The sequence below is a fragment of the Microtus ochrogaster genome, chromosome 17, assembly GCF_000317375.1.
Source record: "Microtus ochrogaster isolate Prairie Vole_2 chromosome 17, MicOch1.0, whole genome shotgun sequence".
In the NCBI taxonomy this organism is placed as follows: domain Eukaryota; kingdom Metazoa; phylum Chordata; class Mammalia; order Rodentia; family Cricetidae; genus Microtus; species Microtus ochrogaster.
Genome location: NC_022019.1, coordinates 8299950 through 8310982, shown reverse-complemented (window position 1 = coordinate 8310982; position 11033 = coordinate 8299950). Strand labels below are relative to the sequence as shown.

At 48.6% G+C, this 11033-nt stretch overlaps 1 protein-coding gene across 1 annotated transcript; it reads right to left on the bottom strand.

Moving 5' to 3' along the window:
- Window positions 1–591: 591 nt before the first annotated feature.
- On the bottom strand, window positions 592–6304 carry Gjb2 (gap junction protein beta 2). Its single transcript, XM_005355435.3, has 2 exons — window positions 6114–6304; window positions 592–2775 (listed from the first exon to the last, which is right to left on the bottom strand). Exon 2 carries the CDS (start codon window positions 2752–2754, stop codon window positions 2074–2076), a length of 681 nt encoding a protein of 226 aa, XP_005355492.1. The 5' UTR covers window positions 2755–2775; window positions 6114–6304; the 3' UTR covers window positions 592–2073.
- Between the last annotated feature and the right edge of the window lie 4729 nt (window positions 6305–11033).

Sequence of the window (11033 nt, the reverse complement as noted above, 5' to 3'; positions counted from 1 at the left end):
TGGGAAAGTTCCACAGAGGACGGTTCTCATGTTGCAGACTTCACCATGAATGTGATTTTAATTTTTAAACATGGAGAGTGTTATTTGTTTATTTTTGCGATGCTGGTGCTCCAATCTGGGGACTCATACATGGGAGACAGGTGCTTTAGCAACAAGTACACACTGAGCCCAAGCACCTCTTAAACTGGATTCTTCTGGACTGATCCTGTTCCTGGGGCTTAGCATTTTGCAGGCTCTGTTCTAACTCCCACCCCTCCCAGTCCTTAGAACGGGGCTCACTGAGCCTCTTAGAGGTGCAAAGGGTTTGAGCAGCAGTGCTCTGCCTCTCCATCTTTACCAACGTTTCAAGCTACAGAGAGTTTTCTGTAACTAGGCAGAAGGACCCTAGCACAGTGGGTAGGTAACTCAGGGGATACTGCAAAATATAAACTATGAAATGTCTGTATACACAAATAACTATAGCTGGGCATGGAGGTGTTGCACCTTTAATCTCAGCACTTGGGAGTCAGGGCAGGTGGATCTTTGTGTTCTAGGCCAGCCAGGGAGACACAGTGATAAAGATAAAACAAAGATAAAATACAGCAACTCCCCCCCCCCTCAAGAAAGACTTACTATTGATTAAGTTAAAATTTGGCATTCTGTTAAAAACCTTATTTAATTTTAAAGTATACAAAATAATCATATTTTAATAAATGACATTTAAGAGTTTACAAAATTACTTTAGTGACAAGCATGAAACCACAAACTCTTATTTATTGTTACAAAATGTCTTCCCAATGCCATTCTTGGCAGTAAAAATGCCCCCTGTTGGAGCTGTTGAGTGCCATCTTGTGGGAAACACATTAAGCATAATGGCAATACTAAGGTTCAACTTGCCCTAGAAGAGTAACATAGTGACCTAAACTCTAGTTCCTAGTCTTTCCAGATAGCCATACTTCTGTTTCCAGTTAAGAAAGGCAATGCCGAAGAGGGTAGCAAACAGACTTCCAAAGTAGAAAAATTCAGTTCAATCAGCAGAATTTAGAGTCTAGAAGTTCCATTGGTTCTTTAAAAATAGTTATCCCCTTGCCTCCACCCCATTTTGTTTCTGCACCATTAAATTATACCACGGCAGTGAAATTCCTAAGCGAACTCATGAAGTCAGTGTCTCCTGATGCTGGCGGCCACATCCCACAGCTAGAGCGGGCAAATGCCAGGAGGGAGGGAGGGGCTGGGTTAGGCTCAGAGCGGGTGGCAGTGGTTGGCATATCCTATCTGTCTCTTATGCAAAATGACACTTGGGCTTTTTAAGCGAGGCCTCTTCTGGTCAGCAGCCAGCACGAAAGCTTTCCGTTTGTGTCATGTGGGACAGGTTGTGAGGCTGCTGCCCTGGACTCAGCACACTGAAGAGGAATACCGTAGATGGCCTCTCAGCCACACCGCGGATTTCCCATAACCAAAAGACCAACGTTTTAAAGACCTTGTGAGATCTGGTTACACGTTCATATCACAAACTGAACCTTTGAAATAGGAGGAATGTATAATGGTTTCCAGATCACTTTGAGAACAAAAGAACCTATCATATTTTAAGGTTGTGTTTAAAAAAAAAAGTACACAGTGCTTGAAGCATTAAATAACTTTGTCCACTTTTGCAGACTTAAACTATCAAAGCAAATGACAGAGTGGAGATTCTTTACCATTAACTGGGGGCAGCTTGGGGAAGGGAGCCTTAAGCGAGGCACAGTGAACTTTCTGGGCACCTTCCTTGGGACTGGGCTCTGAGGAAGACAGACAGTGTGAGATTCTTTGTTTAAACTGTGAATGTGTCCTACCAGAATAGTCGCTACCAGCACGGGGTCTCAGTGGAACTAACTTTAGAACCGACTAATACAGGCATAGAATTGGGCCTTTGTTTGGCGCTTTGGGGGAAGGGAGCCCCATGGAGGCCTCTGGAGTTTCATGTGAGGCCTATGGGGACTTCAGATGGTGGCATTTAAGTTTGTCTTGGGAAATGCTGGTGGCTGAGCTCTGACAGCTAAGCACAGGTTGCCTCATCCTTTTGCTCAATCTTTGCTCTAGCAGCCAGGGAATATGTTAAACTTGTCTTTTTGACTTTCCGGAACAATATCTAATGAACAAATAGCACAATTCTGTGATGTTTAGCAGGATGCAAATCCCAGACACTGCGATCATGAAGACCGTGAAGACGGTCTTTTCCGTGGGCCTGGAAATGAAGCAGTCCACTGTGTTGGGACAAGGCCAGGCGTTGCACTTCACCAGACGCTGCATGAAGAAGCCATTGTACATGATGTAAAAGACGTACATGAAGACAGCCTCAAAGATGACCCGGAAGAAGATGCTGGTGGTGTAGGTCCACCACAGGGACCCTTCGATACGGACCTTCTGGGTTTTGATCTCTTCGATGTCCTTAAACTCATTCTTTATCTCTCCCTTCATGAACTTGCGTTTCTTTTCGTGCCTCCTGTAGGCCACATGCATGGCTACCAGGAGGGCTGGCGTGGACACGAAGATCAGCTGCAGGGCCCAGAGTCGGATGTGGGAGATGGGGAAGTAGTGGTCGTAGCACACGTTCTTGCAGCCAGGCTGGAGCGTGTTGCAGATAAAATCGGCTTGCTCATCCCCCCACACTTCTTTGGCAGCCACCACGAGGATCATGATGCGGAAAATGAACAGGACGGTCAGCCAGATTTTCCCGATGCTGGTGGAGTGTTTGTTGACACCCCCGAGGATACTCTGTAGCGTGCCCCAATCCATCTTGTCCTCTGGGTGGTGGCACTACAAATGACAAATGAACACAAGACAGGAATCACTTACTGGTCTGGTCAGGTCCCAGTTCTGTTCTGGGTACAGTCTCCTCTAGGCTGGTGACAATACAGCTTACTTTGCCATAGGGTTAAGGGTGTAGTTTCTAGACCATCTCCAACATGGTTCTGTGTACTCTCTAGTACAGTTCTCTAAAACACACTTGTTCAACCGAGGGATTCATCCAGTCTTTAGCACGTAACCACGATGTGGGTACAGAGGTGCACCAAAGCTAAGTACTTGTTAGTCTAAAGGCAAAACTGTGTTGTGGCTAAGTTCACCTCACAGGTTCCCATCTCCGTACAGGTCACTCAGCGGGCTGTGTTGCCAGCCCTGAGCTTTGCAGTGATAGATAAGAGCTTGGACCAACTTCACCTCAAGGGGCACAGCTGCCCAGTTCAGACGACAGGATTTGTGAAATTCCACATGACCCAGTGCTGAAGCCAGTTCTTTAAAATATTTGAATTTGCATGGGTTTGGGAGGCAAGGTGATATGTCATTCCTAATGGTTACACTTACAGTTGAGATTCTTCAGCTTAACCTCCCACTACAAACCTTGCTCTCCTCTTCTGTGTAAGAGGATTGGGGTGAAAATAAAAGTCTTTGCTCTTAGGTTTTTACAATCAGGTTGGTGACTCCGCTGTCAGGTTGGAACTGTTTGGCTAATGTTCGTATCTGTTTTGATACATGTGGTAAGTGAGCTTCACTACTGTGGACTCTGGTTTTAACTTGGACGTGATTCTAAAATAAATAATTATGAAAAATGGCAGGAAATTTAGTTCAGTGGCTCCCCAGCTACTGGTCCAAGGAACTCACCATCAGCTCAGAAGCAAAGCTGCCGTGGGTGACACGGGGTGTATTAACTGTGTCCTGGATGAAGGAATGAGCTCTGTTTCATCCCAGGGAAGGAGCTGTCCTCCCTGATTCATGGCTCCACCCTGCCTGTCCCAATCAAGCCCTCTTCTGACATGATCCCACCCTCCTACTGTCCTGATGAGTCACTTGCTTTCTACCCCTTCCAAACTGTAATGAACCCTCTTGCTCTTACTTAAAAGCTTCCCTGCCCTCCTGCTGTAGGCAGGTTGCATCCTGTCTCCCCTAAGTCGGCTCAGGGTGAAAGTCCCACTTGCTGCTGCAGAACACCACGGTCTTCATGGGACCCACTCAACTGTGCATTGGTCAGAGGAGCTGACACACACTGGTGAGACATCAAGTCCTAGCCAATTGGGAAAGTGGAAACACCACAGGAAGAAACAGTGGCTGAGCAGGTTGAGCCCTGACCCATTTATACCCAGACTGTTCCGAGTCCCTTAGGGAAGCTGGTCGCTCTTTGAACAGTCTCACTGCTCCATGTAGTCTGTCCCCAACAAGTAAAGGTATTGAAAGCAACAGTGTTCTAAGTTTAACAAAACAATCAGATTGGAATTAGACCTTCTGTTCTTCATGTCTACTCGCTGAGTCCAGATGAGGACACTGACTGAAATAAACATCCACACACCCGACCCAAATACAGAACTCAAGGGTGAGTGGGACCTTTGCCTGCCTATAGCACTCACAGACTAGCCCAGTTATTCTCAGTGGAGAAAAATGAACTTCAGAATAAAATCTTCACTTGTTTATAAAAAGTACTTTAAAGTATTTGCTAAGTTTGAGTTTGCTATGGTACTCAGGTTGGTTTCTAACTCCACGAAACTGAGGTTAGTACTCATCTATAATCCCAGAACTCTGGAGGCTGAGGCAGGAGGATTGTGCTACCTTATGGAAAACTTGGGTTTCAGAGGAAGATCCTGCCTCAAAAAACAAACAAACAAAAAGCAAAAACAACAACAACAACAAAAACCACCAAAGAGGAAAAAAACAAAGCAAAACCAAATTTAAAAAAAATAAATAAAATCAGGTGAAAAGGTTGACAGGACTGAGAAAGGAAGACCAGGAGAAAACACCGCGAGAAAAACAAGTTGCTGGGTCATAGGTGTGGACCCTGGCCACATCTGGTTGAAGCAGCTTGTTTTAATGGCCCTTCCAAGACAAGGGAGAGGTTAAAATTTGATCTCACAAGGGGCTTGCAGTACTAGACAGCAGGCTGAAATTGTCAATATTTAACTGTGGTGTAGAAGGTGATCTCCTGGCCTCTGACTAGGGAGGTCACAGGCAGGTCCCCATTTGGCCTGGGTCACCTGCAGATTTTCTGGAGCACTGTCAGAGTGTGGGGGACCGTCAGTCCTTAACTAACTCCTAAAAAGGAGAAGCTGAGCTTCTCCTTATTTATAATCTGTATTATGTTTATATGAGAGACCCTTATTTGCTTTGAAGGGTACTTTGGGGAGCTGGCAGAACACCTCCAGATGCTGTCCCCACCTCAGCCTCCGCCCGTCTCACAATCTAACTAATTTAGCCCATAGTTTCCAAAGGACTCCAGGGTAAATGGAGCCAGGACTGTGCCAGGCTTCTCAGGACAGTCCCAGAGACCCGGGCAACTCGCCCCATTTAGGCTTATGCTCCCTTCCAGTGAGGCAGCACCGTGGGGCTGATGCAAGAGTCCCAATGAACACGTTTCTCAGCAGCACACATCTGCGAGTCTGTGTCGGGACGCTTCCCTTCAGCTGCAGAGCCCCACCTAAATGCAAGCCCTTCAAAAGCATTTAAGAAAAACGAGAAGCAATCAAAGTCACCCGTCAAGTGCAGGCTGGGGTCCCCTAGCCTACGGGAGCGGCTACGGGACGCTCATTTTGGGCGGTCGCCCGCGTCACCCCAGTGATTTAGGTGGTAAAGGTCAGTGTCTTCCCACAGAGGCCTCCAGCTTAAACAAATGAAACCGAGTTTTCCTGCTAAGCTTTCGGTTAGTTAAAAACTTTCAATGGCGGCAGACAACGCGGCCAGGAGGCTTCGTGGGAAATTCTAGCAAAGGACCACAGGCAACACGTCGCAGTCGCGCTTGGAACGGCCTGGCCCCCGCGTCCCTCCCCGTCCCGCGTGGTGCGGGACCTCCCGGCTCAGGCAGTGCTGACGCTTCCTGCCCTGTGCGCTGCAGCGAGCGCGGAGGGAGCAGCCGGGTCCAATCCCGAGCCCGGCCAGCCGCTCCAGCCGCAGAAACGCGATCGCGACTCGGGTCCCTATCCGCCGGTGGTGATGACCCGCGGGGACGGCGCAAGGCGTTCGGGCCTCGGTTTCCCAGGACCCGGAGACCCGCACCCCGCCTCGCACCTCACGTGTCCCTACTGGCCGAGACTCGCGCTCCGGACGCAGCGGGGCGTCGCGATCAAGCGCGGGCCACACCGCTGGGACTCGGGGGCGCGGATAAGCTATCGCACCTGTGTCCCGAGGAGCGCTCGGCGCTGGGTGGCGAGAGGCGGCGAAACGCTGTTGCCTGGGAGGAGCAGGTCCTGCGTGGGTCTCGGGCCGGTCCTGGGTTGGTCCGGAGTGGGTCGCGGGCTGAACCGGAGCTGGTCGCCGCTGGTCCCGGCGGAGGCTGCGCTCTGTAGGCGGGAGCGCCGCCGGCTGGCTGCGAGTTGGGAGAGCAGAGCGCGCAGAGCGCTGCGATCCTGGACACCTGTCGGCCGCCGCTCCTTTTAACCGCACCCCTCACTCCGCCTCTCTCACCCCGGAGCGATTGAGAAAGTTGCGGAGGAGGCGGCTCCGAGCAGCCCGCCGCCCCCAGCGCTGCGGGCGGGGCTCTCCGGGCACCCAGAGCGGTCCGGGCCCGGGAGCCACAGGTTCTCCTCGAGCCTCAGCCCCAGCACCCCTCCCCCGATCTCAGCGTTCTAGACTTTCCCAGTGCCGCGTCCTGAACGGAGCCTGCAGACCCCGCGTCGCCACCCAGGACCTAGGTCGCAATGCTGCAAGCCCCGGCTACTGGTTTTTGGGGGACTGGGTGGTGTTGAAAGAGAGTTGATGATGTCGTTATTACTACTCTCACAGTGGGAGAGTGCTATGGTGTTCGACACTTCACTGTACTATAAATATATTTATACTAAATATATGTTATATTTATTTATATTAAATACAAATCTATTATCTATATTAAATATAATTTTACTAAATATATTAAATATAAATATATATTTTAAAAAAGGGGCATTCCGAGGACGTGAAGCTCTGTGTAGGCCCGCAGCTTTCAGTGGCTCGTCTCCCATAGGGGACCCGCAGCACAGCCAGCATCTGGAATTTGTGTTTAAGGCAGACTGACAGGGGGCGCCAATAGGGCTGGCCAAATTCTGGCTTCTATTTCCCTGAATTCCCGATATAATTTGATTGCTTTGTACGGTGTGCCAGTGGCTAGGCCAGGGGGGTGTAGAGGTGAGTCTCCAAGACTGGCCTAGAAGTCTCAGCCTGGCCTAAAAGTGGATGTGTCCCAGCCTCTGGAGGGTGTTGTGTTTTCTTTTCCACACCTGAGATCATTGCAAGGAAGGGTGGGCCAGAATCTGTAGGAAGGAAAGAGAGGCAGGCAAGCCTGTCCCTCTAGGAGTCCAGGCTGCTGGGAAGAATCTGAGCAGCCAGGGCCTACACCTCCATTCTCTCCCCGCCAAACTGGATGCCGATTGTGAGGTCTGTGTTCACGTTGCTTGACTCTCTGGATAGTTCTGAGAGGCAAAGGAAACAAAGTGGGCATTCACAAAGCTTCAGATAAGGGCAGGTTGTGCTTGGGGATACCTAGGCCAACTTCAACCTGATCAGTTCCCTGTGACCTGAGTTCTAGGGCAGCCAGGTTTGGGGTGCGAACCTCACGTCCTCACAGAATTCCCTCAGATCAATTGTACATGGGAAGTGGTAGTGATTCATTCTGACGAGGCCCATGTGCTCTAAGAAATAGCAACCGTAGCTGAAGGAACACACTCTTGTTTGCAAAGCTGGCTCAATGCCGTGGGTCTTTGGGGGCAGATGAGGGGTTTACCTGAGGCTCCTCCTCCTACCCCAACTATAAGTCTTAACCTAACAGGGAGAGTGTACTGAAGAGACAAAACCCCAGGAACCCCACATCCTCAGACTGCTCTTCTGAGAAAGGTGCTGAATTGGCTTGTGAAGATGACTGGCCAAGCCAGCTGGGGTGGGACAACTCCCTTGGCCTGAGCACATCTAGACAGGAAGCCAACAGGTGATGAGGTGGTGGCAGCTGGCAGGTGGAAGGGTGTCTGTACCTTCTCGTGGGTAGCGCTTTTCAGTCCAGAGGAGCTCTCGTTCAGTGAGAATGAGAGTCTAGCATCACTGTAGAAAGCTGGTAAAAAAGATAAGCTGGAGATGAGAATTGACTCACGTTCCCCATTGAGCAGTTTCTCCTGCGGGTTTGGTGTCTACATTATGATTGAAGGGTCAACTTCTAGTTCCTTAGCTTGCTTCTGCAGATTTGCACAATGGCTCTGTTTTGGCTGATTGTCACAGTTGCTGGGACTACTAGGATTTATAGTTCATCTCTAAAGTCCCCACGGAGAACTCAGCTCTTGGTTTTATTTTGTTTTATCCAGTTTCTCTTGTTTCTTTGTGTTATGTTTTCTTCCCAACTGGACCAGAGGCTCCTCTAGGGCAGGGAATGCTAAATTTATTTGTGTATGCGCATACCCTAGAGTAGGGAGAGGAGAGGAGGCAGGAAGAGAGGGGAGGCTAGAAAAGAGCTGGGACAAGTTTGGCTGAGATTATCTCTGAATGAAGCTAGATGTGCATCCAATTAATGTATCATACAAATGAACTGTGTACCCCCCCCCCCATGGCGAGCATTGCTTTGAAAAAGTGAGCATCGGAAATAATCCCTACTCTTCTCACCCTGGCTTCCATGTTTTCCTGTTAGCACATGGGCCTGTGAGAAGCTCAGCCCCATGACATGGCGGGGAGGGAACGGAGTTTATTAACCAGCGGCCAGCAAGTTCCCCTTCATCTCATTCATGTGCAGAAACTAACCAGACAGGGGACAGTTTTTGACTTGGCTTTAAGCAGAATCCCATGATATCTTCTAGGTTGGTCTTGAATGAAGGGACCAGCAAGACCAGAGGGGTGAGGGGTGAGGGGTAGGGGTGAGGGGTGAGGAGAGGCCTATGAAGCATCTGTGCATGATTATCCAGTGGGGAGCTCTGAGCACTGCACCTTGTCACGGCCACGTGTCAGGACAGGCGAGTGTTGCTCTTCTGTCTGGTTAGCACTGAGAACAGGAGCCCAACAAAATCAGCTGGATTTTGTTGATGATGTTGAAATGTGACAAGGCTAGTGTTTAGGCTACTTGGTATTTTAATTCCATAGTTGCTTTCTGTAAATAAACTCCAAAGAACTCGCTACTGTGCAAGGATTCAGTGCAAGATACATTGTACATCTTGCCGTTTTGATGAATGACTGCTTGTCAGCTCCCTCCCGGGGCAGTGTCTTAAATCCTGGGAAGAATGCTCTACACACACACACACACACACACACACACACACACGCACACGCACACGCACGCACGCATGCACGCACGCACACACACACACACACACACACACACACGTCTCACATTTCTGACTTACAAAACAAACGAAGGGGATGGCAGAGAATGCTTCAGAACAAGAAAAGGCTTGTGAGTGTCTGGAGTCCCCGAATCACCACTTGACGAGTTTTCAGGCAAACTGGGCCCATCAGTCATCTCTGGGAGAGACATCAGCCCTTTGGGCTGCATGCTCCTTTCCTGCATTTGTTATTGAAACATTAATCCTATGAGCATGCTTAGTAAATCATATCCAGCTCTTCCCAGAAGAGCATTTGGAAACTGAAGGGTCTCTGGCTTCCCTGGACAGTTAATGACGACTTACATTTGATAATGTACCGTCACGGCAAGGGTGGCTCTTCTGGACCCTACTAGTCTATGTGGGCGATTATTATATGGGACACACTTTCACTGCGATTTCTGTTGTTATTTTGTTTGTTTTGAGTCAACTTCTCCAGCCCAGGCTGGGCCTGGACTCTCTTTCAGCCAAGGATGACACTCCTGTCTCTGCGTCTTCAGGGCTGGCCTTACAGGACTGCATCTTCAAGTCTTGTTTCTTTATTCATCTCCGAGTCAGGCTATTCCTGTGCTTTCTAAAATGGATGAACCCGAAGTCCTTTAGGAGGAAGAAGCCAGTTGTTATAGTCAGTGTAAAGATAGGAAGCTTTGCAGGCTTTCAACCGTTTAACCTAGTCCAAATGAAGACATTTAAATCTCCAATTTGAGCAGCAGCAGTCTGCTGCAAGCGGTTTTATTTTCCTTATTGTCTTAACGTTGGCACAGACGTTCCGGTGAAATCGAAATACCTGTGTCTCAGCTGCAAGAGTGTGGCGGAAGAGGCCCAGCGGCATGGCTGGCTGAGCCCAGACTCACTCGCAAACACACCGCTGGGGCTCCTCTGTGGTTGATTAAGCAGACTGTGGAGGAATCGCAAAGGTCCTTCCAAACAGGTTTGGGTCAAAAGCACACACACGTTACTCTGAAATGAAGCAACCATAACTACCTTTGCTGGCTAGTAGGAAACATTCCTTTCCGCAGAAATTTAAATTCTCCGTGTTACAGTGGCTAGTCCGCGTGGAAATTCCGCATCACCCATAGAGGAGCCAATGAGATGTCTGTATTCTATTTTGTATTGACAATAGTATTGTGTCCCACAGTATTTTGAATTGTTTTTGGAACAAGCTAGGGTGGGGGGAGGAGGGGGACTCATGTGTTATTGTAGAACAAAATTATAGTCGGGGTTGATAATGGATTATTGATTCTTGATTGTTTGGATAGACAATAGCGATTCAGTGTTCTAAAATTAAGGTTTTGTTTTCCAAGGCCACAGTGCTGGTGTGTTCTGCAACCTGAAAACTCCCCCTTTCGAGGACTGGATATGAAGTATTTGATTTGAGGATTCAAAATAGAGCTTTTGTGTGTGGTAGCCATTTATTTAAACTTCCTCTTAAACTGAGAGGCCTTTCCGCTTTGGGAGAAATGTTTTTTAAAAGAAAAGGGGGAAAATAAATCTCAGGGCCAGAGTAAAAGAATCGACCACAAATGCTTGTAATACCCAGAATGCTCAGTAGATGGCACTAAAAAGACTCACTCGGAAACCCTGAACGCGGAGAACATTTTACATTTATTTTTCTCTAGTGTTGGTCCAGATGTTATGAGTGGACGGGGAAATAAGTTTCTTTCTTTCTACCCCCTCCTCTTCCCTATCCTTCCCCTCTTCTTCTTTACGCAGACATGAGAAAATAAAAAGAGACTATCTGAACACCTTGCTCTTAACAAGGGTAAGTAA

Excerpts from the sequence above, each read along its gene's own strand:
- Gjb2 (XM_005355435.3), bottom strand. The coding sequence starts at position 2,754 with ATGGATTGGGGCACGCTACAGAGTATCCTCGGGGGTGTCAACAAACAC.